At 41.2% G+C, this 27,382-nt stretch overlaps 1 protein-coding gene across 4 annotated transcripts in view; it reads left to right on the top strand.

The window, feature by feature from the left end:
* Positions 1-27,382, top strand: part of LOC147034315 (sorting nexin-9-like) — a 53,734-nt gene that overhangs the window by 18,766 nt on the left and 7,586 nt on the right. Inside the window, exons 4-18 of one of the 4 annotated variants that reach the window (XM_085880543.1) lie at positions 2,526-2,591; positions 2,852-2,945; positions 3,179-3,371; positions 3,574-3,658; positions 4,480-4,605; positions 6,966-7,083; positions 7,793-7,923; positions 8,298-8,401; positions 9,713-9,816; positions 11,518-11,595; positions 14,634-14,713; positions 16,213-16,302; positions 16,936-17,050; positions 18,600-18,691; positions 21,650-21,727. In XM_085880543.1, coding sequence (XP_085736669.1) covers positions 2,526-2,591; positions 2,852-2,945; positions 3,179-3,371; positions 3,574-3,658; positions 4,480-4,605; positions 6,966-7,083; positions 7,793-7,923; positions 8,298-8,401; positions 9,713-9,816; positions 11,518-11,595; positions 14,634-14,713; positions 16,213-16,302; positions 16,936-17,050; positions 18,600-18,691; positions 21,650-21,700 — 1,527 coding nt within the window. In that variant the 3' untranslated portion in view covers positions 21,701-21,727. Of the gene's footprint in view, positions 1-2,525; positions 2,592-2,851; positions 2,946-3,178; positions 3,372-3,573; positions 3,659-4,479; positions 4,606-6,965; positions 7,084-7,792; positions 7,924-8,297; positions 8,402-9,712; positions 9,817-11,517; positions 11,596-14,633; positions 14,714-16,212; positions 16,303-16,935; positions 17,051-18,599; positions 18,692-21,649; positions 24,933-27,382 lie in introns of those variants that run through there. The other 3 variants (XM_085880552.1, XM_085880536.1, XM_085880562.1) reach the window with 3 other exon arrangements.

Raw genomic sequence — 27,382 nt, 5'->3', positions numbered from 1 at the left:
ATCTGTTCAGGATACCCATGATGGAGAAGAATAGTCTTGATGGTCTCAATTTCAGCATGGAATTTATCTGTGGAGCAGATCTTTCTTGTGCTATTGACCAAGATAACAATCAATCCAATCATGTATCTCGAGGGACTGTAAGAGTCACACCTAGTATACTGTCCAGTAAAAGTAGACCTACGGTAGACTGTGGTTTTATAAGCGTCGGCCGATTTCTCAACTAAGACGTCCAAGAAGAGAAGTACGTTGGAGCGTTCCATCTCGAAGGTGAACTCCAGGGACGGATGGAGAGAGTTCAGGTATACGTGCCTGGTTGTTATACGTGACCTAAAATTCAATCCGGAAATCGAGATTTGCAGACCAGATATAGGTTCCGGTATGGTTATTCTGAATAAGAGTGACGATGTTGGGAAAATATCTGTGATTTTGAGCGATGTGTCCAAGTTCCAACGCCTGGGAAACACAACTGAACGTGACCACACATCTCATTTGGAGAAACAACTGGCGAAAAGACGAATGCAACTCTGAAAACGAGGAGACCTCTCTAAGGATGTTTACAACACAATTAGACCTGTCAGATCGCAAAACCTCGGATGTATGGTCTGCCAAACACTCATAAAGATAGTGTTCCTCTACGGCCAATCCTTTCAATATGCACAGCGTGAACTCGCCAGATGGTTATGTGAACTATTGCAGCCAGCACTGGGCAGTGTCTCAGAACATGTAATTGTGGATTCCTTCACCTTCGCCGATGCTATGCGGACCGTCACACACCTGAACGAGAATTCCACAATGTGCTCATATGATATAGCCAGTCTATTCACGAATGTCCAACTGACAGAAGTGATCAAAATCTGCGCGCAACTTCTGTATCATCATGACTTGACACCTCCACCGATGTGTGAGTCTCTCTTCGTTGAATTAATGAATTCTGTCGAGTTCACTTTCAATGATTCAATATATACTCAGGTCGATGGTGTGGTGATGGGATCCCCTCGAAGCCCCCGTCTTGGCAAACATCTTTGTCGGTTACTGTGGAAAAACTTGCCTTTGCAGATCCACATCCTGGAGTTAAACCCCCTTCCATCTATTATCGGTACGTGGATGACATCTTTGCTGATTTTGAGTCGATCTCAGCATGTAAAGTCTACCTTGGAAAGGCAAAGTGTCTCAACGGTTTGAACACCAGATCAAACAGACAGTGTCCCATTTTTACTATGCTGTTCAACCACGAGTGATTTTCACGACCCGCCAGTTGCTTCCGTCAGTCCAAGAAGATGTTCTGCCCACCTCTCGTGTAAGTAAGATCATTTACGAATTTTAGAGCCAGTGTGATGCAAGGTACGTGGGCCGTAAATCTTTGAGATTGAAGGATCATCTTGAACAACACGTCCCTTTGGTGATCAGACAGGGTCAGTCAACCAAACAGAGACAACCAACTCGGGCTTGTCAGAATGTACATAGTACGACAATTATTCCCTGTGCTTCTGCAATTGGTTACCATTAACTGAATAATCCTCAGTGTGCTGAGCAATATCGTATTGGCTGGTTTAAAATCCTGAGCAGAGGACACAGTTTAGCTACCTTCGTGCGATGGAGGCTACATTCATCAGGTCAACCAATCCTACTCTGGAGACAAAATTTGTCCGAAGTTTATATCTATTTTGACTATGATGGCTTGACTGTGTGACAATTGTACCACAATCAACATCGAGTCATCATGAAAACCACCACCACCTCCCCCCCCCCCCACCTCTCTCTCCAACCAGCCCTCAGCTAATTAGCATGACGTTTCCGCCGGTACTTTGGTGATTCATTTCCACCTACTCATTATTCATGATGCTCTTTGGTTCCACCAGTCAGGTAGTCCCGTCCTTTCTCTCTCTCAACCAATCAACGTTGAGGACATCACACTGTGTGACTTCATAAATGAGTTTGGTTCTTCTTCTTCATCTTCTTGGGGTTGCATCCTGATGAGTGAAAATCGAAAAGGTTTGATAATGTCTATTTTATTGAAATGCATATTTAAATTTTGTTGTTTTAATTGAATGTAGTTTTTTTTTTATATCCCCCTTATTTATGAAACATAATTTTGATGTTGTCATTTTCTTTTTTTTACTTTTAAGTTCTTCAGGTCAATTTTATTGTCAATCTTAACATCTCAAGAATGGCTTCAATGTGTTTGGATTGTGAGTTATTCTTGGTGTCACACACACTTCACACTCACACACATTTTCATCTGTCAAACCCATGTGTCAGTTGCTACCTGTGAATGGTGCTCTGCTGTTTCCTTCCATCTCCTTGAAATAGATTTCCTGGTGGTATTTTTTTCATCTCTTTCATTACACCTCACCATGTGGAAATGCATTGATTTTGACACAGCACGGATATGATGGGCCAAATGACCATTGCTCTTTCATCGTTTATCATGATCATGCTTCTGCACAAATGTATTTACCTGTGCATGTTTTTAGTGAGTACAGTGATTGAGTATTAACCATCAATACTGCTGCGGTGTTTGACAGTTGATCACCGATTCATCGCCTTCCTCCATCAACAGTGAAAGTCAGGAAACGGTGGATTATGCACAGGTACCTTTTAATAACAGGGAATGGTACCATTGCTTGATCCATAACCATGGTTATCCACAACATCACATATTACAGTAACATCAAACGTGGTAATACTTCTTCGCAAAGCATTGCAATGCAGTCCAATGTTGCTACATCATCGCAGTTTTACGTGGGATGGTAACTTGGCACACGGTGATTGCCCTCATGAGCAAGAACAACTCGGACATCGTTTTGAATTGAAAGGCACAAAAACATTTTGTTTTCCGATATTGTTCTAGAGCACTGCGGTCATTGATGATGGAGAACAATATCAGGGGAAAAGAAGGACGCAAAACAGACCTACTTTGAAACCTTTTCTTCTTCCGTTTACAGGTAAAACTGTACTCCATGAAGGACTAACTTTAAAATCTCATCTGTAGCACTTTGTGTCTCATTGTGTTTACGCGACTGGTCTGCGTGCTGGAATAACCATGAAAGATGAACCGGACCGTTACATAACACAAAATTGGTTCATTGCACATGTGTCAGGTGTTCAGTTCGCTCCGTTTCTTTCTCATTGTGTTATATGACATCGCCGAACCTCTGAATTTGTGTCATCTGCCTAGCTATGGCCATGACAATGGAACTGAGCAATTCCCAAGATGAGTGGAACAATGAGTGGGATGATTTAAGTCCTGGTCCTTCAGGTCCGCAAGGATCTGTTGATCTACCTTGTCCCAACAATGCTATAATGGACGCCCAGATGGCAGCTCCAGTTACCATGAGGAGCACATCCTCAATGATGAAAACTCTGAACAGGTGATTTTACACCCTTCTTCTTCGTTCACCTGTATTTAGCAGTTGGTTGATGAGGAACTTGACATATCAATAAAGATGGTAGAACAGCAGGTGATTGAGTAATTATTTTGATCTCTGTGTGATCTAAACTTGTTTTTCTTGATAAATGCATAAATACCCATTTCCGTTGTCATTGGATAACAATGGTCGTGTTATTCCACAGGTTGTCCTGTTATGGAAAACACGGAGTGGAGAATTACCTAATGGGAAAGTGCACCTCAAACAGCCAGGAAATGGTCATAATAAAGGTACACAGGGATACACAAGAAAACTAGGACACTCGGTAGAGCGCATACCTCCACCACACAATGCCTGATCCACTTGAACATATCGGGTCCAATAAATTTTTGATATATCGTGCTATATATCGTTTTTGGCCCCCATCCTTCAATGGTGAAGAATCACTTAATAAAAATTGAATAATGATTATATACAGATCAGGATTTGGATCTTCACTACAATCAAATAAATTTGTCATCATTACACACCCAACCTGTCCACCAAGTTTCATACGAATCCGTCCACAACTTTTTGAGATATCGCGCTATATATTAGTTTCGTCGTATCTCTCAATGGAGAAGAATCACTTAATAAATTATCAGATCCGGATCTTCACCAAAATCTCATCAGAATCTAATTGTATTAATTCGCCCTATTTTCATTATTCTTTCCCAACCCCAGAACCGAACATTTCCTTGTGTTAAACTGCATCAATCAATCTTTTTCCCAATTTGTGAAACTATCGAGACATTCCCGAATCCAATCCCCTCCCTTTCTGCTATCCACCTTACCTTCAATCGTTGTCATCTCAAAAGCTAGAAAGCAGTCTGAACCCCACTGTCCAAATCATTAATGTAAATTTTAAATAGTAACGGTCCTATTAATGATGCCTGGGGTACCCCCACTACATACAACCTCCCAGCCCGACATCCTCCCATGAAGTGAAATCGATGTTGAGATGAAAAGTGAGATGTGTTGGAAGTGCACCAATAAGGAGCAGTTGGTGGGTTGGCAGAGATAAGCATTGGGAGAGGTAGGTTGCACCAATTTTAGACTTGTAACTGTGCAGGAGAGTGATGTGGGCCCCATCTGGAGTTACGACTTGGAGGAGATCACCTGTTCAGTGGATGCTCCCACGAAGGGCAGCAAACATCACGGTCTCAAGAGCTTCACTGAATACCGACTTACACCTTCGGTATGCAGACATGGGTCAGACACACGTCGTGTGCTGACAACAATGGTTTGATTGTGTTTAACCGCTATTGAGGTTAATTTAATGGTGACAATTTTTTTTTTATTTGACCTGTTGTAACCCCCATAATCAAGCAGCTAATTCTGTGACTTATATGAAACTTTTCGAGTAAAGAGCGTTTGATAGTGGGGCAACTTAGCATAACAATTGTGCATTTTGTGAGGAAAGCACCAAATTTGGCACACCAGTAGCCTATCATATTATGAACAGATTTGGATATTGGGCCATCTCAAAATTTTTGATGGCAGTGGAAAATGGCTGCCACAGCCATCAGCGGCTGAATTTGAGATGGCCCTCTCTCCAAATCTGTTCATAATATGTTAGGCTACTAGTGTGCCAAATTTGGTGCTTTCCTCACAAAATGCATAATTGTTGTGCTATATTTAGCTCAGTTGCCTCACTATGAATAAATAATGCAAAAGTAACCTTTCTTGTGGCTATTTTACATGTCCTTACCCGAGCCTACATATTAATTAAATGTCCACACCCCAGCCTATAGATTTATTACATGTCCACATCCTAGCCTATAGATTTATTACATATCCTTACCCTAGCCTATAGATTTATTACATGTCTACACCCGAGTCTCTAGATTTATTACATGTCCACACCCCAGCCTATAGATTTATTACATGTCTTCACCCGTCTATAGATTTATTACATGTCCACACCCTCGCCTATAGATTTATTACATGTCTCCACCCTAGCCTATAGATTTATTACATGTCCACACCCTAGCCTATATATTTATTACATGTCTACACCCTAGCCTATAGATTTATTACATGTCCACACCCAAGCCTATGTATTTATTACATGTCTACACCCTAGTCTATAGATTTATTACATGTCTACACCCTAGCCTATAGATTTATTACATGTCTACACCCTAGTCTATAGATTTATTACATGTCTCCACCCTAGTCTATAGATTTATTACATGTCCACACCCAAGCCTATATATTTATTACATGTCTACACCCTAGCCTATAGATTTATTACATGTCTACACCCAAGCCTATATATTTATTACATGTCTACACCCTAGCCTATAGATTTATTACATGTCCACACCCAAGCCTATATATTTATTACATGTCTACACCCTAGCCTATAGATTTATTACATGTCCACACCCAAGCCTATATATTTATTACATGTCTACACCCTAGCCTATAGATTTATTACATGTCCACACCCAAGCCTATGTATTTATTACATGTCTACACCCTAGTCTATAGATTTATTACATGTCTACACCCTAGTCTATAGATTTATTACATGTCTCCACCCTAGTCTATAGATTTATTACATGTCCACACCCAAGCCTATATATTTATTACATGTCTACACCCTAGCCTATAGATTTATTACATGTCTACACCCAAGCCTATATATTTATTACATGTCTACACCCTAGCCTATAGATTTATTACATGTCCACACCCAAGCCTATGTATTTATTACATGTCTACACCCTAGCCTATAGATTTATTACATGTCTACACCCTAGTCTATAGATTTATTACATGTCCACACCCAAGCCTATGTATTTATTACATGTCTACACCCTAGCCTATAGATTTATTACATGTCTCCACCCTAGTCTATAGATTTATTACATGTCCACACCCAAGCCTATGTATTTATTACATGTCTACACCCTAGCCTATAGATTTATTACATGTCTACACCCTAGTCTATAGATTTATTACATGTCTCCACCCTAGTCTATAGATTTATTACATGTCCACACCCAAGCCTATATATTTATTACATGTCTACACCCTAGCCTATAGATTTAGTACACGTCTACACCCTCGCCTATAGATTTATTACATGTCCACACCCAAGCCTATAAATTTATTACATGTCCACACCCAAGCCTATAGATTTATTACATGTCCACACCCAAGCCTATGTATTTATTGCATGTCTCCACCCTAGTCTATAGATTTATTACATGTCCACACCCTAGCCTATAGATTTATTACATGTCCACACCCCAGCCTATAGATTTATTACATGTCCGCACCCTTGCCTATAGATTTATTACATGTCCACACCCTAGCCTATATATTTATTCCATGTCTACACCCTAGCCTATAGATTTATGACATGTCCACACCCTCGCCTATATATTTCTTACATGTCTCCACCCTAGTCTATGGATTTATTATATACGTTTGCTTGTTAAAACATGTATACAGCGTTTTCAACAGCTTTAACTAAAGTCCGTGAAAGAAATGTTTTTTGTGGAAAACAAAACAATCTCTCGGTTTCACTTCTTCTTCACCCCCCAGGATACAAATGTTCAGGTGGGACATCGTTTTAAGCATTTTGATTGGTTCCACGACAGGTTGCTTGAAAAATTTGGAGCTGTCATTCCCATCCCAGGACTCCCAGAGAAGCAAATCACTGGTGGGACTTCTACCTGCCTTTTATTTTAGGGTGTTTAAAAAAAATATATCCTCCAGTATATGTGAATTCGATTTTTCTCTTTTCCGTTCAGTGTGTGGCTTAACACAACAGTAATCATGGGTTTTATGTCAAAGGTCAGGATTCATCACAAAATAATGCCTCCTTTTGGGGTTTTTTAATTTGTTTTTTTTACACATAAGGAGGTGCACAGGTGTATTCATTGAAAATTCAAACCATTTAATTGTTGTTTTTGATAAATTGAATCAGGGGATTGGGAAATGAGCCCGGAGTTTCAAAATGGCACGTCGTGCTGAAATTTTGTATTGCAAAGAGCAGATCGGTATTTTTTTTTTGACAGGTTAATGTTTTTGCCGAAAGACATTCTTCCTTGTTTGGTGGTTATCCATTGTAAAAATATAAAATAAAAAAATCTTGCTATCTTCTGGTAAGGAGAGACGGGTAAATGGTGTGGGGTTGGAGATTGGGGTGGAAAAATTGGAGAGAGAGAGAGAGAGAGAGAGAGAGAGAGAGAGAGAGAGAGAGAGAGAGAGAGAGAGAGAGAGAGAGAGAGAGAGATAGAGAGATAAAAACAGTGCAGTTCAGAGAAATCCTTATGTTGATGGAATTACACACTTTGTTTACCACTGGTGCAAGTGCAAAGGAAAGGAACAGACCATGAGCCTTTCCTGCCCCTCAACTGCCTTTTCAGGTCGTTTTGAGTTTGAATTCATCGAACAGCGGTGTTCCCGTCTGCAGACTTGGATAGCACGCTTGAGCCAACATCCAGTTATTGCCCAGAGTGAAGTTTTCCAGCACTTCCTGCACTTCACCGATGAAAAAGTACCCTGGACTGGGTGCATTTTCTGTATCTATTAAGTGCCCAGGAGAAAGTTCCTTCTGCCCTTCCTGTCTTCCGTCTACTTTATGAAATGTCTACCTGTATGGGCAACATATGATAGGATATGACATCAAAACCCCAAAAGGGGGAGGGGAGTGAGAGAATTATAAATGCTTGTTTGCATTGTCACGCATGTTTAACCAAATAGTTAAATACCTGTGACATCAAAGGGTTAAATATCAGAAAAATAGATGTGGACACAACACAAGCATAATCATCCAAATGCCTTCTTCTCGTATCTCCTTGTGTTTACTGGTTCGTGTTTACTGGTGTGAAGGATGGTTTCAATAAGTAAACCAATGCTCTATCCTTGTAGGTTTGGAAGGCTGGGAAACGAAAAGCAGAAAAGGATGAAGTTATTGGTGGCTTCATTTTTAACGTCATGTTGACCCCACCGACTGAACTTTCTGTCCAGACAATGTGAGATCGGTTTTCCACCTGTGGCGGGTTTCACTTAAAATGTAACCTGTGGCAATGCAAAATACAACCAAAAAAACCCAATTTCACCTTAAGAATTGTGGCGGCATGATGGCCGAGGCCTTTGAGCTTGGATTTGAATCCCAATCCAGCTATAAACTGTCATCCCAGTGTTTCACAGGCAGGGTGATTCATCAATGTACAGGTAGTGGCCAAAAAAATGGAAATGCCTGGGTAAATGAGGGACACCAAGGAATGGTTTATACATTGGTGTGGCCCACATGGTAATTTTGCAAATAACATCCCAGCATGCTTAGCCTCATGTATAAAAATGCTGCGCAGGCCTGGTTGCCAATAATTATGGCGAGCATGGCTGCAAGAGGAGACCCACTGTTGCCCTCAACTGCAGAGCACATGTGGTTGCCCAATGGTTTGATGGGCATGACTGATGAAACGGAAGACCATGAAGGAATCCGAAGAAGTAAGGATCAAAGATGGAGTCATCGGGAGGAACCTGATTAGGATTTGGGTTTCAGCCACTCCACCTCTACCCTCAGACCGGGTGCAGCCAAGTGAGCCTTGTTGAAAAATAAATTCTGCAAGAAATCACTTCTCCTTAGAGAGATAGATCAGGGAAGAGAGGAATAGAGAGTAAAAGAGATGAAAAAGAAGAAAAATACATTGGAATGAATGAAGTGAATTGTGAAAAAAATATATAGAAAGAAGTGTGAAAGAAACAAAAAACATATGATGTCACCAGGTCTGAACCCAATGGAGCACTTATGGGATATTCTGGAACGATGCCTGAGACAGCGTTTTCCCCCTCCATCAAACAGGTGTGAGTTGATTGACCTTCTCATGGAAGAATCATGCCACATCCATCCTGCAGAATTCCAGATGCTGGTGGACTCTATGCCACGACGCATACAGGCCGTACTGGCCGCATGTGGTGACCCAACACCCTATTCAGTGACTTTACATTGGTGTTTCCAATTTTTTTTGTCCACTACCTCCATGTGCCATCCCTCGGATGGACGTTAAACGGGAATCCCCTCTGCCAGAATTAGATGTTGCATGTTAACAATCCCACGGTGTCCTTTGTGAATAGTCGGCGAGTTATAGCAGGCACCATGAACAAATTACAAATTCCTGCCCGACCTACTGCTGGGAAAGCAATGACAAACCACCGAGTATCACCCTTGCCTAGAAACTGCTTCGGCAGCCACGATGCTCTGTAACAAATTATGGTATATCAGAATCATCAAAATCAGAAGTATTAATCTATTGTGAGGTTCTGTTTTGTGATGTTTGCAGAGAGAGCAGCCAGGATGAGTTTGGATGTTTTGTACGAAGGATGGATGAAGGCATTAGGAACATCACTAGTACCATCCATGATTTTGACAAATCCTGCACTGGAGGTGGGACATTAAATGAGCATTCAGTGCCCTCTTCAAGTCTTGCAACAGTGAAGTCAAATTTGTTATTATTGCTACGTACTCAAGAAATTTGGATTTGCGATCAAAATATGAATATGAGGCAAGAGTACAGAAGGTCTGCTTTAATATCTTGGTATTTCTATGCATATACTATATGTTTTACCATTGTAGAACAATAGCACTTTTTATGTTCAGTCCCCCCATTTTAGGTAAGCATAAGTAATGGAACAGATTAAAGTCAAGTAAGGTCGGATAATAGTTAGTATTTGGTTGCATATCCCTTTGATGCAATAACTGAATCGAGCCTGTGACCCATCAACATCACCAAACTCTTGGTATCTTCCTTTGAGATGCTTTGACAAGCCTCTACTGCAGCCATTTCAGTTGTTGTTTGTATTGGCGGGGGTTTCTGACTTTCGTCTCCTCTTCAGCAAGTGCAATATATTGGATTTAAATCAGGAGATTGACTCGGCTAGTCCAACACCTTCCACTCTGGCAGGATGCTTCGGGTCATTGTCTTGCCGCATGGTGAAACGTTGCCCAATGAGTTTGGAGGCATTTTCTTGTACATAGGCAGACAAGATGTTTCTGTACACTTCTGAATTCATTCTGCTGCTGCCATCATTAGTTACATCATCAATAAAGATGAGTGAGCCAGTTCCAGAGACAGCCATGCAAGCTCAAGGCATTACACTATCCCCAACATGCTTCACAGATGAGGTGGTATGCTTTGGATCAGATGCAGTTCCTTCCTTTCTCTACACTTTCACCTTTTCATCGCTTTTGTGAAGGTTTACCTTGGTCTCATCTGTCCATAAAACTTTGTTCCAGAACTCTACTGGCTCACCTCTGTACTTCTTGGCAAATTCAAATCTGGCCGTTCTATTTTTAGTGGTGATGATGGGTTTGGATCTTGCAGTTTCGCCTTTGTAATTTTGCTGCCGAAGTCTTCTGTGAACAGCAGATTGTGATAATTTCACCCCTGCACTCTGCAGGTAGTTGATGATGTCATTGACAGTTGTTTGAGGGTTTTTTTCACAGCTCTAATGATTTTACTGTCATCAACTGCAGTTGTTTCCCTTGGCCGATCTGGCCGGCATCTCTTGCTCAGTGCACCAGTGGTTTCTTTCTTATTCAAGATATTCCAATTTGTTGGATTTGCTCTGCCCACTTTTTGTGCTCTGGTTCTCATTGAATTCTTCTGTTCTTTCGGCTTCCAAATTGCTTGCTTTTCTTTCAGAGACAGTTCTCTCGTCTTCATGTTGGTTTATGCCTTCTGACTCCAAAGGCAGATTTCCAAGGCAACAGCGAAGGCTAAAACCAACACTAGACATTCACAGCTCTTTTTAGTGTGAATGATCAATGCAACAAGAAACACCTGTCTGTCATTTGTTCCAATACTTATGTTTACCTAAAATGGGGGGACTGAACATAAAAAGTGCAATTGTTCTACAATGGTAAAACATATATACATTTAAATACCAATATATAAAAGCAGACCTTCTGTACTCTTGCTTCATATTCATATTTTGATCGCAAATCCAAATTTCTTGAGTACGTAGCAATAATAACAAATTTGACTTCACTGTTTCAATACCTATGGAGGGTCCTGTATGCACAGTACAGTATTGTATTCTGCTTTCAGATGGTGAAGACTACGGCGTTGTTTGTTTTTGTACTTAGGGGTTGCTCGAGAGCTCCAGAGGTTTGGCAAACACCTCGTTGAGCATGCAGAGGCTTTTTCTTGCAGTGGATATCTCGGTGAGTGTAAAGGATCATTTGTACAGCATGTGAGAGTCCAAAGAGGCCTTCTGCGATGGAGTGTGTACCTTTTACTCAATTTGGATGTTGAGCTTCTTGTACAGCTCAGATTGCAGGTCTGGCTTCCAGGTCAGGGTTGCTTTGGAATTGTTTAGGCAAATGTTATGATGTTTCTGACGTTCCTCACACATTGCAGAGGGGTGTGTTTACATAGTGACAAACGACTGAACAGGACAATCGAACGAAGACTGGGTCACGGTCGGCTCTGAATAGGTCATCGTGTGTTGATAACAAGCGTGATGAGACAAAATCACTTTACTTTGCGTCACGGTATCCAAAGTAGACTCAGTGGCGGTAATAGTTGGAGTGTCCACTCTGAGTGGTGGTTCGAACCCCAACCGAGTCATCGCAAAAGCTTTTAAAATGGTACATGCTGCTTCCTTGCTTGAGGCTCACTCTTTTAAAACTATAGAGCATGGACAAACAACCATCGGTTGGCAATCATAGCACAGGCTTTGTTGGGCCCAATGGTCTCCTTTTAAGGGAACTTATATTTATAACTGGGTTTTGGGAGAAATGCCTTAAGCAAATGCAAAACTCACTCAAATATCAAGAACGTGATTGCATGACGTTACAGGGAGTACACAATATTGTACATGAATAAGAGCAAGCAATTACAAATGATGTGTGTGTGTGCTAGAAATTAGTTGGTTTGGACACTTTATGGGTAATATCATGTGGTTGCTTCGGTTTCAGACATTTTGGAGTGCACGCTAGTACGATACTTTAAACGGCTTATCAAAATACATGGAAGATGTTGAGTGCATGTCCCAATTAGGATGGAGAAAATCTACAAATCTCAGAGAGAATACAACATTATTAGTGGGTTTTTAAAAAAAAAAAAATATATATATATATATATATATAAATAAAAACTCATTTACAGAAAAAGATAGCGCCACATGCAAAGACCGATCAAAAACGATGGCATTCATTGGATGATGGGACATGAATCTGAGATTCCATCTGCTGTCATTGATTTCTAGTGGATGTGAAAGATCACACGGTGTCCTTCAATGAAAAGCAACTTGCGGTATCACCAACATCCTGACCAAATTCCAAATTCCTGCCATGACCCATCGGGGTCATGCCAACGACCGTCGTGTGGTGTCTTTCAAGGTACACTCGGTGCGCCAAATGACCGGTGATGTACCGGGAAATCATATTATGCTACACACAAAGCTTATGCGGTTTTCCTTCAATGGGCTTATCCATTCCGATTGCCCAGGAAATGATACAGACATGAGATGGAGGGAAGAGTGAGTTTGAACTGACCCAGCAAGGTAGTTTCACAAATGGGAGAAAAGAATGATGAACAAAGGGGAGGAGGTAAACAGTTAGCCTGGAGTCTGGATTTTGGAGGGTTAGCCAGAAGGAGGTTACTGGAAGAATGTGCTTGTCCAAGAGGGGCTGTGAAGGGCGGAGAACTGAATGCAGCCCGAGTAAGACCAGAAGAGATCGATCAGCAAGCAGTCTTAAAAAAAAGTCAGGATACAACCTGTTTGTCATTAGAGAAGAGCAAGACTTGTGTTCCTGCTTCTTTGTGAAAGATGCAAATGATTTTGAGAGAGTTGGATTCTACAAGAGCGGGGGAGACGAGTTGGTGTATAGCAACTCCCCAAATTGTTTCAACAGGGGAATCTGCCCAAAAATGACTTCAAATGATGAAGGATGTCATTCGGCAGCTGACTTCAGCCATCTTTGATATATGGTCCACCCAGAAGAGAGCGTTGCTGATGTAAAGCCCCTAATTTCAAGTGATTAAACGTCTTTCAATGGTTAATCAAGGAAGGAGATATTGAGTTTAATGGGAAATTATTCCAGAGCCCAAAAGTGAGAATGTGAGATTTGCTTCGATTGAAGGGAATGTTCAGGATGACAGGCCAGCATCTAATTTTTTCCAGGTTGGCAATGAAGGAAGGAGCTGCTGCCTGGTTGCCTTTCAGATAGGGTACCTAATGGCAGAATGTGGAATCAAACGCAAATCGGGTTTTTGAAAGCATCTGTGATGTTTTTGTATATAAGGAACAAGACTGGGCCCAATATGCTGTCTTCTGGCATGCTAGCCTCCATTGGGAGGGGAGATGAAAGGATACCGTTGAGAGCTTTGTGCTGACAGCCTGAATGGAGGAAGCCTGGAATTAAGGTGGCCTGCCTGTGTGGAGAGCTTGACAAGTAGAGCATGGTGCCAGTGTGTGTCAAATGCCTGTGATATGTCGAGAGAGACAGCCCTAACTTATTATTTATGGTTTGTGGCCTTCATCCATTGTTGAGAGAGTACCAGTGGTAAATCTAATGATCTGCTAATCAGGCCATTCAAGAGAAAGAAAGTCTTGATGTCAGTTGTGATGTTGGATTCCATGTCCTCACTTTGAACTGGAAGTTTGGGCTTGAATTTGGCATTCTTGACAAAGACTGCAACTCCACCACTGGAGTGGGCTCAGGCCTATCAAAGCAGAAGAAAGATAAGCTGGCACTAAAAACTGCGGAGTCAAGAACATCTTGTGAAAGGAACGTTTCAAATTTGTTATGAGCATATATTTATTACATCCTCAAATATGATGGAATTGTGATTACCCTCCCCCATTTACTCAAAAATGTTCCTTTCAAGTCCTTGCACTTTACTCCTATGTCCTCTCAAACTTCTCTACCTTCTCTCCTCGTTCCTCACATTCACCTTTCCCCTCCTTTCTCTCTCCTATTGAATATCTAATTCGAACTGACCTCAACCTCTCACCTTCAACACTCCTCCGTCTGTGCATCATAAATAGATAGCTTCAATTGATATCATGTGCAGTATCGGTTTTGGTTCCATTGGTGAAACATCTCACTTTTTACTCTTCTTCCTACATGTGATTTGACCAAACATTCGTTTTGTTCGTAATTCATTCCCAAACCTGCTGAGTTTGTGCTTTGTGTGTTAATGGTTGTATACATTGACACAAAGTTAAAGTGTGTGTGTCTCCACATGTGCGTAGGGGAGGTGAATGCACTGGTGATGGCTATGCAACATACAGGGAAGACCTTTAAAGACATTGGTTTCCTGTTCTCTGAACATGTAAGGTGATCACCTTCTCAATTAACTCCAAACCACTTGGTTGGAAAGGATACAATTTCTCTGTTTTTTCACAAAAACAGCAGTTTTCCTCTCTGCTAATTTACTTCTCAGATAATTGGTTAGCTTTGTGTCCTGCACTTAATATTCCTGACAACATCAAACATGGCCACACACTCTCTATTGTTTCATACTCAGCCTTTTGGCATCACTGAGGATGAACTCTGGTTTTACGCTTTCTCTGCAGGAAAGCGAGCGATGAACCAATATTTATTTAATGACCGAAGGTGGTATATATTTCCAATATCAATCAATCAATTTAAAAAAAAACAATCTCCTGATGTTAGAGGATGGGATTCAGCTTCATCGAAGAGATAACTGTCAAAATGATGTAATCCATCCCATAATCCATCCATCCATCCATTTGGACCATGCTCTGTGCAGAGCGTTGATGCTGCCGAAGCAGTCTCCTTGGCTATTGGGCACAATCCTGGACGGGTCGCCACTCCGACACAGGATACCAGCAAGCTGGCTCACATTTTGCCGACCTTGGAAGGACTACAGGCAGAGTCAACCTCACCTGGTATTAATTCAACAGCCATGTGGGATTTGAACTCAGGACCCCAGAATGCTCGGTGCGCATGCGCAGAACCCCCCTAGTAACAACGTTCATCATCGTGGCCGAACGTGTATATCATGCATGCCAGTTAAGGATTGTAACATAAAATGGCTCACAAGCTTCTCTAAGGAGCCTATTTTTTTTATTTTTTTATTTTTAAGAGTGCCATCCGTCATGCAAAAGTTCTTGAATGCAATTCGGACTCACGGAAATGTAGGAAATATGACAAATATCCATGAATGACAGGTGTCAAGTTCCTATCATTTCCTGTTAACGCAAGCAAGCAGCAGCAGTGGATATAACATGCACGTACACACACACACACACACACACACACACACACACACACACACACACACACACACACACACACACACACACACACACACACACACACACACACACACACGCGGACAGCTGCTTCTCCTTTAACAAATAGATGCAAAAATCGAGTATAATTCCTCTTGTGGCCACAGAACCAAACAAAAATAAAAATTATATTTATAACAGCACTCACAGCTCCCACTCCCACCCTCTACTCCCAAACAAGAGTAATAGTAAATATCATCATTTAATACTTACCCTGTGCATTCACAAGGCACAAATATGACATTCTCACCAGTGTTAATGGTCCACTTGGGTTGGCTAATTGGTGTTCCCATCTAAACCTTTGGCTTATGATGTGCTGAACCAATGTTCAAATGCATGTACTTCATGTGAAAATAGATTGATGGCCACGAGTGTCTTTGTCCTGCATATGATTTTCCACAAAGCATTATTATGGCTTGTCCAGGTTTAAGTTTATATACTGGTTGTGATTATGGATGATGATTTCAAAGACAATTGTTACTCCGACTAAGTACCATTGGTGTCAACCTTACAGCCAAAGAAGGACTGGAACTCGTTTATGGAGCTGCTGCTTGAATACAAGGGCCTTCTTGCCTGCTTTCCACACATTCTGCAGAACCACAAGGTGAGCATCATGCAAGATACTCTACTTTCGAATCAAGAGGAAGATAAGAAAACAAAAACGATTGCAGTTAAAGGGGTGCACCAGCATCTTGGAGGGTGGAGGTTTGACAGAACATCCTCTGGAAGGCAGTTCCATGGATGGGAGAAGCGAGGAACAAAAGAGTTGAGATGTTGAGTCAGCTAAACTTTGGGAGTTTAACCATGAGGGGGTTAGTGAAAGAACACTTACACCATGGAGGAGCTGGGATGGTGTGTGTGTGTGTGTGTGTGTGTGTGTGTGTGTGTGTGTGTGTGTGTGTGTGTGTGTGTGTGTGTGTGTGTGTGTGTGTGTGTGTATGTGTGTGTGTGTGTGTGTGAGAGAGAGAGATAGATCAAGATGTCGACCAAGTGAGAGTTGGCAAAAAACAGAGTTTTACAGGTGGATATATATATATATATATGACCTCTGCTCATTTCTTCCTCATCTTACATCTGCGAATCTACCTCCCTCAGTATTTCCTTTGATGGTCTTCCATCTAGTCTAGTCCATTTGCATGGTGACCCACTGCTATCCCATATATCAGCCCTCCATCCTGGCTCGTAAGTTTTTTGTTCTCTCTTTAACATTATCATTTACCAATGTGCCCCATTACAGGCAGCAACAGAGAAGCTAAAGGAATGTGATAAATGTGTCACTGCAAACAAGATGACGCTGTTGGAGAAGGAGACGGTGAACAAACGGGTGGACATCATGGCATATGCCTTGCAAGGTGTGTGTGTGTGTGTGTGTGTGTGTGTGTGTGTGTGTGTGTGTGTGTGTGTGTGTGTGTGTGTGTGTGTGTGTGTGTGTGTGTGTGTGTGTGTGTGTGTGTGTGTGTGTGTGTGTGTGTGTGTGTGTGTGTGTGTGTGTGTGTGTGTGTGTGTGTGTGTGTGTGTGTGTGTGTGTGTGTGTGTGTGTGTGTGTGTTTTCATATACTGAGGATCCTTGGTTTTATAAGATCTTTGCCCGTTTGGTGTTCCTATCTGAACACTCATGAAACTGAGATCCTCAGTTCAAATCCCATGTATTATGTTTACTGATCATTGTTATCCCGCCCCCCGGAGGGAGGGAGCGGGATATTGTAATCGTCCGGTTTGTTTGTCTGTTTGTTTGTTTGTCTGTCTGTCTGTAAGCAACTTTATGGCAAAACGGCTTTAGCAAACAATATAAAATTTAATCCTCAGGTGGGCAATGAACCTTGGACAACCCCATTAACTTTTGGGTCCAATTGGATCAAAGGTCAAGGTCAAGGTCACGAAAAGATCAAAATCGTTTTCGCTCATAACTTCGTCAAAAATGATCTGATTTACTTCAAACTAAGCTTATAGTGAACCTTATTATATTTGTCACTTATAATCCTACCCATTCCTATAGTGAAAAATGCATATTTGTGAAGATCGGTAGGATCCGAAGTTTTTGGGGTCATGGTCATCGGTCAAAATTACAAATTTTCCATTATAAATCAAAAAGGTTAGGAATATGCGTGCTTACTATGGAAGACATATATGAAGTCCTTTATTGGCTTTGATTTGACACCATGACCTTTGACCTTACGTGGCCTTGAAAGGTCAAAATCATTTTACGGTCATAACTTCGTCAAAAATGGTGCAATTGACTTCAAACTAAGACTAAAATATTCCTTATTCTATTCCTTATAATCAACATTCAGGTTAAGGATGTATCAAATTTAAATTTGATCCCCAAAATAACTTTATGCCTTAAATGGGTGGGATTTGTTGTGCCTGGCACCACTTGTTTTATTTATGTGTTTGTTTGACTCTTACGCACACCTGAACTGCTGGACGGAATGAGTTGAAACCTGCTGGGTGCACTCGCGGGGTGCATGGGGAGGTTTAAGGCGGTAAAATTATTTTAATAGTCCCGGAGGTTCTGGGTGGGGAGAGGACCCCAATTCTCTCGGTGTAAATGTGTATCGTATAACGCCACCGCGCGCGTCATAAATGTGACACGAATGAATCGGAAATCAATCGAAATTAGTAAATTTATTCGCAGTTGATTTATGATATCAAAGAGACATTCAGAAATCTCGTAGTCATCACAAATTTCCTGCTATTAAATTCATGAATCCAGAAACATTAGTACTTTGTAACATGTGACATTTTGCATTATTTAATAAAATCAAACACCAACCATGAAATCATAAATGGGAATTTAATTGACAGAACAAAGATTTTAATTAATGAGAGAACTGTTCATGTCATTGTTGTTCAGTACATTGGATGTTATTAGTCAAGTCGTACTTTGTATTTGTTTTGCAGCTGAGATAAACCACTTCCACAACAGCCGCATCTATGACTACAGTCGGGCCATGAAGGAATTCGTGAGCAAACAAATTTGCTTCCATCGGAAGGTAACATGATGGGAGAAGAATTTGATCCAGTAACTAATTTATAATTATGGATTGACAGGTTGCTTTGGGTAAATTGAACGAAATGCCGATGTCACACCCTGTAGCTCACGTCTATAAATGTATTCTCTGATTCGCACATCCTATTGGCTTTGCGGTCTCTCCTGTGCTGGTTTAATGCTATGTGGGTACAGTTACCAGAAACTGTTTGTGTATGTCATTTTAATGTATGTCTTATTTATTACGTGTCTTGTACGAAGTAGTTTGCATTTTTTTTATTACTATTATTTTTTCATGGAAATCGCCCCAAATAAGGCATAAAGCCACTCTATGTAATGGGCTAAGAGAAGATTTGATAAAGATAAGGATAAAAGAAAGAGAAAAATAAAAAGAAAACATCCAAGTACAGTGAGTAGCAAAAGTCAGGTGAAATTCGATGGAACCACAAAGATGTAGGAAGTAGGAATTGCCATTCCTCTTTTAGCTGGGTAGATCGTAGGATAATGGTAAGCACATTACAGGTAGTGAATTCCAAAGCAAGACAGCACGAGGGATAAAACTATCTGCAAAGCCTTTTGTTCTGCACTTTGGATCAGCTGAAGTGCATGGGTGTGCAGAGATGGCAAACCAAGTCTTACGTCCAAACACTCGTACAGGAGGAACCAAGTCAGAAAGTCCAGCAGAACATTTGCCGTGAAAATATCTGGAGAACAGACTAAGAGTGGCAACTGACCTAGGGTGAGAGAGCGGTTGAAGAGTTGAACCCATCCCCACACCATCCAGGTTCACTCGGCGTTTCTGGCACCTATCAAGTAAAGATAAGTCACAGGCTGGTGCTCCAGCCCAAATGTGGCAACAGTACTCCATGAGGGGACATAGTTGTTTTATACAGGTACAAAACGGCATCAGGAGGTAAATACCTCTGCGCTCGAGAAAGACAACCAACTCACTTGGAAGTACTCAGCAATACAAGAAATGTACTTATCACATTGTTGTTAAGTCAGGACTTCGAAGAGGTGCCACTATCTCAGATCCACGTCCAATCCATCGTCCACTGAATTTGTCATCGAGATATTCTCGAACTGCGAGAGCATCATGTGCTGGTGCACCATCTTGTTGTAGGATAGCTGAAGATAGCTGATTCTTAGCAGGATAGCTGAATAAAGCAGGATAGCTGATTCTTGACAATTGAAGACCTGAAAACAGCTGTCAGAGGCTGCTTTTATGACCTCCAACCCTCAACATGGAAGAAGATGTCCAGAAGAACATGGAGAAAAATTCAAATTTGTGCGGAGAATGAAAGGAAGCATGTAGATAAATTCTAACAATTCTAACAGCGTGCATAAGGACTTTGGCCACTCTGTACAGTAAAGTGAGGAGCCAGCAGCATAGATGGCTCGCTGAGACAAAACATTATCTGGAAGATCACTAAACAAAGACTAAAGTGGGACCAATGACAGAGCAGAGCCCTGTGGAACACCATAATTGACGGAGCAAGTAAGAGAAGATTGACGCTCAAGTACCACCTTAATCTTGTAATTTGTAAGGAAAGTCAGAATGATTGAATGCGTCACTCCAGATACACCATGTGACTGAAGCTTGAGGAGCAGACCCTTGTGCCACACTTTATCAAAGGCTTTTGAGATATCCAAAGCAACTAATCGAGTTTCACCCTTGAGCTCCAATGCCCTGTTGAAATGATCCGTAATTAAGGACAGCTCATGAGCACACTTGAAAACAGAGACAACAGAAGCCACTTTCCAGGATGAAGGAAACACCGAAGCAGACAAGTACAGGTTGTATAGCTTGGCAAGAATCGATGACAGTTCAGGACAACACAACTTCCATACAATCACAGGGATTCCATCAGGACCAGTCACTTCCGAGGCATTTCGAGGATGAATAATTCTGGTAACCTTCTTTGGAGTGATGAAAAGAACAGGAATATCAGAGTCTGTATGAGATGAGAAATGAGGAAGAGAGTTTACCTGATCATTTGAGAGTAGGATTGGAAACAAAGACATTTGAAAAGAGGTTAGCCTTATCCTAAGGTGAAGTAACAGCTTCAGGTCCATGAAGGAGAGGAGGTATAAAACATTTATTGCGGTTGAGTACACTGTTGGCAATCTGTCAAAAGTCCCGAGAGCCAGCCAAGCCGCTGAGTCGCAATGGAATCTGCTACAGAAGCTGCATATTGCTGCCCAGCATCTTCAAGAACTCTTTTACAGAGGTTACTTGCTTTGCGGAGCAGAAATTTGGACTTCAGAGATCTTTGCATATGGTACTGCTTAAAATAGTGGTTGTGATGAGCAATTGCTGATTGCACAAGCCGGAGTGAACGTTGGATGGGAATTAACCTTCACTTGACAGATACGTGAGGGAATATAAATGTCCATACCTGTGCGAACCCATTGGGATATTTCCTCAGCATCCCTATCAGGACCAGGACTAAAAGCTGAGGTCCATGGCACATCAGGAAGAAATGAATGAAATCCATCCCAATCAGCTTACAAAAATAAAAAAATAAAAGTGCAAAAATAAAAAACTGCAATGGAGAATGAGGAGTAAAGAGACACAAACAGAAACAGTGGAATGATCCGAGTTACCAGTTGTCGGAAGGACACCGGCAACAAAGTCACCTGGGCGAGAACACAAAAAGAGATCAAGCAAGTATCTTCCATCAAAGGCATGGTCAGCAATATGAGTGGGAGAGGAAACAATTTGGGTGAGATTTTGAGAGCTTGAGAAATAATTATAGGCATCAATATTGTTGCCTGTTTAGCACTACAGTGAGTTTTTTTTTGGCCATTTTGGTGCATTGAGTGGGAACTAGTATGTGTTTTGAGGTTTGTAGTTGTAAGGCTTGAAACGATTCATGTACAAGTTATGATAATCCTGTACCTCGATCCACGAATTGATTGTGCGCAGTTTGAAGATAATCTTCCTGTATTCTCTACCCAGGTTGCAGATATGTTGGAAGAATCGCTCAGCATGTATACATTCCCGACATAATTTTTGCCGCCGGGCTGCTTGCTACAGGTTTGAATCCAATAAGGACGCCCCTGCACTACTCCGGCTCTTTGCCGGGATCTCCGTACACATCCATGCCTTACTTCGATATGCTATCGCTTATATATTTGGATCATTCATTGTATGAACTTCAAGCACATGAGCAGTGACACTATGACCAGCCATCCCATGTTTTATGGGATCGTTCCATTTCATACCGAAGTATCCTGCTTCCCTTCATACCTTCCGCAGATGTCATTCGGTCCATATTCTCTTTATTTTTGCTAATTTCTTTCATGGTGCCAATTACGATGATGCCGCTGGCCTTTACATGTGCAGTGTAACTTTAATATGCTCTACAAGCCATCTCGGGCATATATAAATACTTAAGACCTCATAGCTCATTTAAATACGTAAAACATCGTTACGTTATCAAATATTAAAACCTCCCAGCTTCAGTGGGCCTTTGCTCTCCGTCCTCCGCAGGGGGTGCTGCCCCCTTCATCCTGCAAGTGCCCCCAAAAGCTAAGCCTGAGAGTTATTTTTTTATTTATTCGTCATGAGAGCTGCTCACACTGGCAGTGGAAGTTTTTAAAAAGATGATGCGCACAAACTTTCAGATGATTAGCTGCAGACAGTAGAAGGAATTGTAAACGTGCTGAGAGACTTGAAACGTCTATGAACCATCGCCTCGAAACCCAAAAGGAGAAGGGTAGGAATTAGGAATTGTTCCGCAGGGGTGATACTATTAAGGGAAATGTAATGGTTTAAAATCATTAAGAGGGATGCCGTTAGTATATCCATGTTATAGTTTCATTTTTTTACCTTTTACTGTGACTGTTCAAACGAATACAAGGTGATGTTGAATGAATAATGATGTAGAAAATGCAATTGTTTCTCTCTGTTTGCTGTTGGGTATGATATGGAGACCATATTTCCGTGATTTTGGATTCCTTTGTGTATAGATACTGTAATTTTATAATAATTTTTTTGTGCACTAATTGATTTGCACGTTCATGGATGTCATACATTCGAGGAACATGACATTCTCACAGCAGCCTTTCAGGTTCTGCACATCCGCCCCTTTTTGTGACGCTCTGTAAGGTCATATGATGAGGGTGCATAACATGCATTGATATGTTTGAGTCCTGACAGGCTCATTCTGAGTCGTGAAGTCTTGAATCTAAGTCCTGGTCCCTCAAATATTTAATTAAGAAAGCAAAATTAAGGAATCTAGACATATTGTCACCAACCTCTGGGTGGCAGATTGCGATGCCCTGACGGTGGAACTCTCATCATTGCAAGCTTGGACGGTTGAGCGGATGGAAACACCTGTTTCCTCAAAATCTCACAATGGCACCACAGAAACAAACGAGTAACACCACCGCGACTAACAAGGAACTTATTTTTGACATACAAGAATTCAGAAACTAAATAACACAGAAGAATAAGTAACCAAAGATAAGCACAAACTATAATGTTATGGGCCAGCAGGGGAAGCTAAAGGGCAAGAGAAAGGAATAAAATCAAATGGGGAAGAAGGATTAAAAAGATAAAATAACGAAAGGGTGACACTTTATAGGAACATGGTTTGGTGCGAGGAAACTGGGAATGAAAGCCAGAAAGAGCAAGTCGAGGGATATGTGACCATTACTAGCCAAGGCTGTCTAAAGAACCGCTGTGGTGATAATGAGCCGCAGACATAGTCAGGAGAGTCCAGAGGGAGTACAAGGCATCCAAGAAAATGGAATAGGTACAGGTGGGAGAGTCCTGGGGGCATCTACAGCATGCCAATCGCTGCATTGGGTCCAGGTGGATGCGAGACCAAAGTGGCAAAGAAGTGCAGGACCCATTCACTCAGCATGTGCACTGCCAATCCAGGACCAACATTTCAATATCGAACCTCCTCTCCTATTTCTCTTGAATCCTCATGCTGAATATCTCTCTGCATTAAGTCGACTCCGATGACTGGTATCTTGAACTCTTGTCTCCAATCACTTTCCTCTCACTCCACTTCCAGCGCCCGTTCCCATCGGTTTTTGGATACAAAATCAATGTTCATGGAAGAGTGAGTTGACAAATGGCAAAAAGGTGATGTAGTAGTGACAGTGGAGCCACAGAGTGATACAACAAGAAAGGGAATGAGCCAATGACAAACGAGGAGAGAGAGGGGAGAGGAGGAACAGAGTAACCTGGAAGTAAAATAGTTGTAGGTTAATGGGGGTAGAAAATATGAGTATGAGTGGGAGATGACGTGAGAGGTATAACACCACTTGCTTGTTGACCTGGAAACAAGAGCGGGATTTAACTGTTTTCAAAAGGCAGTTTCATGAACATGCGAAAAGTATAGCAAAAGAGTTGAGGTTTGCGGCAAGCCTGGATTTGGGGAATTTACCCAGGAGGGGTCACTGGACGAACTTGTGCATCGTGAAATTGCTGGAGAGGATCAGATGGGAGAGAGAGAGAGAGAGAGAGAGAGAGAGAGAGAGAGAGAGAGAGAGAGAGAGAGAGAGAGAGAGAGAGAGAGAGAGAGAGAGAGAGAGAGAGAGAGAGAGAGAGAGAGAGAGAGAGAGAGAGAGAGAGAGAGAGAGAGAGAGAGAGAGAGAGAGAGAGACAGACAGACAGACAGACAGACAGACAGACAGACAGACAGACAGACAGACAGACAGACAGACAGACAGACAGACAGACAGACAGACAGACAGAGGCAGAGGCAGAGGCAACTAGACAAGTGAATAGGTGGTAAAAACAGGGGCCTCCGACTTGTCTGTGATGTGTGATCAATAGCTCTTATGGCTTCATTGCAAGAGATGCCAAAAATTTTGAGAGCTTTAGATTCCACATAATCCATGAGATAGATGTGATACGGGGGTGCTCGCCCTTAGGGGAGAGCAGTACTCCATTGGGCTATGGAAAATCTCCATCCTTTATTCAAGTTTCGATGCTGCCAAAGAAGTTTTAGGCAGGCAAGTATTCCAACTGGTAACTTTGGAAGCAACTATGAATGTTCCAAATGGGAAAAATCACAGAGTGTCTTCATCATATTTATAAACTAAAGAGTTCAAAGAACACCATACCCCATGCAGTCTTGAGAAAAAAAATGGGTGGGTCTACAACCAGTAAATTTGATTGGTCGATATGATGTAAAATGCTGTAATATTTTGTCGAAGTCCTGCTGAAAGGTTTTTGAAAGTTGTTGATGTATATATGAAATTTAAATAAAATGAAGATTTTATAGGTCGTAGAAAAAAATGTCGGAAGTTTACCACAGTTGACGCATTGGCTATTACACCACTTTATTTAACATGGGACATCAGTTATTCATGCCTGTTTTATATGTCCTTTATGACATCCCTAAAAACAGTAAGTGTCCTGTTTGGAATGATTTATACTTTCGTTGGACTGCCAGACAGGCAGACAGTAAAAAAAATATTATCAATCCTCTCGATGCATGCGCGATCGGGATGAATTCAGAGCAAAAGTACTGTGAAACTGCAGATTTGTTTTCCGATTCATGTTCCGATTGGTGTTCAAAATATAACATTCAATTGAAATCAAGTTGTTCCTCAATCATAAACTGACGTTTGTAGACAGGACGGACAAAGTGAACCAATTGCTTAACCCCATTTTTCGCTTCGCATGTGCGTGGGGTAAAAACACACTTGAATCATCAATGATGACGAGCAAGTTCGAGCAAAGATGACGATATCTGCTGTGGAATGTACAGTAGTTTGCTTTACAATGCAACCCTAGCGCACAAATCAATCTGCGATTGCGACCGAGTGTCATCCAACCATTGCAGAATCTTTAACCTCCTCCATCTTCGAAGATGGATGGAGGTTACTGTTTTCACCCCTTTCTGTTTGTTTGTTTCTTTTATTTGTTTGTTTGTGAACAGTATTACGGAAAAACTCCTCGACGGATTTCGACGAAACTTGGTGGGGGGGGGGGGGGGGTTCGGTAAGGTCCAAGGATCATGGCATTAAATTTTGGACTTGGTCCCCCCCCCCCAAAAAAAAGTTGTTAGAGAAATTTTTTTTTTAATTTCTACATGTTTTAATGATTTCCAACCCCCCAATTTTTTTACCCCCCAAAAAAATAGGGGGAATTTTTTTGCATTTCTACATGTTTTAAGTGATTTCCAACCCTCCCCAAAAAAAGTTTACCCCCCCCAAAAAAAAATTGTTAGAGAATTTTTTTGCATTTCTACATGTTTTAAGTGATTTCCAACCCCCCAAAAAAATGTTACCCCCCCCCCCAAAAAATAGAGAAAAATTTATTTTTTTTGCACATCTACATGTTTTAAGTGATTTCCAACCCCCCAAAAAAAAATTGAGAAAATTTTTTTTTGCATTTCTACATATTTTAAGTGATTTCCAACCCCCCCCAAAAAAAATTGTTTGAGAAATTTTTTTTTTGCATTTTTACATGTTTTAAGTGATTTCCAACCCCCCCCCCCAAAAAAAAATTGTTACCCCTCCCCCCAAAAAAGATTTTTTTTTGCATTTCTACATGTTTTAATTGATTTCCACCCCCCCAAAAAAAATTGTTAGAGAAAAAAAAATTTTGCAACTTTTTTTTCAACAAAATTTCGATTTTTTTATTTGCATTTTTACATGTTTTAAGTGATTTCCAACCCCCCCCCCCAAAAAAAATGTTGGAAGAAACTATAACTGTCAGCACTGTTGACATCATATTTAATGAATAAGATATAAGGTTCACTTGAGTGACCCAGAAGTATTGGCGGCGGAGGTTTTGCACTCTCCCGAGTGCTCCCGCTCTCGTTCTTCACTGCGTCTTCTTTGATTGAATAAATGTGTGTATGGTGTTGGGCAAACAATCACCTTATTCAAGCAAAACATGTATACCATGCAAAATCCTTTAAAAAATCATTCGATTATACATATTTGTCATTAATTAAATAATCAGAAATTTGAATCCTCATTCACGTCCATTTTACGCCATTTTGCACTGAATATTTCTGCATGAGAGATGAATGGATCGAAGAGGATGGTGCAGAGGTCATACACTTACCTTTAATCTTTTTAGCCTTGGGATGATCTCCCACCTTACTATAAACTGTCATATTATTGATGATTCGCATGAATTACGTTGCATCAGAAAGTGTGCAGTCCCTTTAAAATCTGCACCTGAGTGGATCACGAGGCCATCAACTTCATCTCCGGTAAAGTCACCCATCTACATTTTGGATTTCTTAAAAATGTTTTGACAAGTCATCTACAAACAGTCAATTGTGTTGAGATGCATGTCAGCATCATGAATTGGGATAAAGAATTTCAGAAGACCCATTGTTGTAGGCTCTTTGCAGCAGCACTGTTGATAAACCTTTACGACATCAATGTACCACCCAAATGCTTCGTTTTTTTTTCCTCCCTCCTCCATAAAACTTGAAACATTGTCTACACAGCAGTCCCTCTGCATTACATTTTGTATTTGTTGATTTAATATTTGCAAAAACTACAACTGGCGATGCGTTTGGAGGTGATGGTAGCATTTTATCAACTTTTCACCATTTCTTTTATGCACGCTTTACTTGCTCTTTTCCAAGACCTTTGAATCACAATGCACAGAAAATCTGGAGGGAAACAATGTGTAAGACACCCGTGGGTCTTTAAATTACAACCACCAACTAATGCTGGCATACAGGCCTTCTGGCTGAACGTC

The sequence above is a fragment of the Eptatretus burgeri genome, chromosome 1 (assembly GCF_056783735.1).
Source record: "Eptatretus burgeri isolate ZD-2024b chromosome 1, Ebu_testis_v1, whole genome shotgun sequence".
In the NCBI taxonomy this organism is placed as follows: Eukaryota; Metazoa; Chordata; class Myxini; order Myxiniformes; family Myxinidae; genus Eptatretus; species Eptatretus burgeri.
This window is presented reverse-complemented; position numbering and strand designations above follow the sequence as displayed.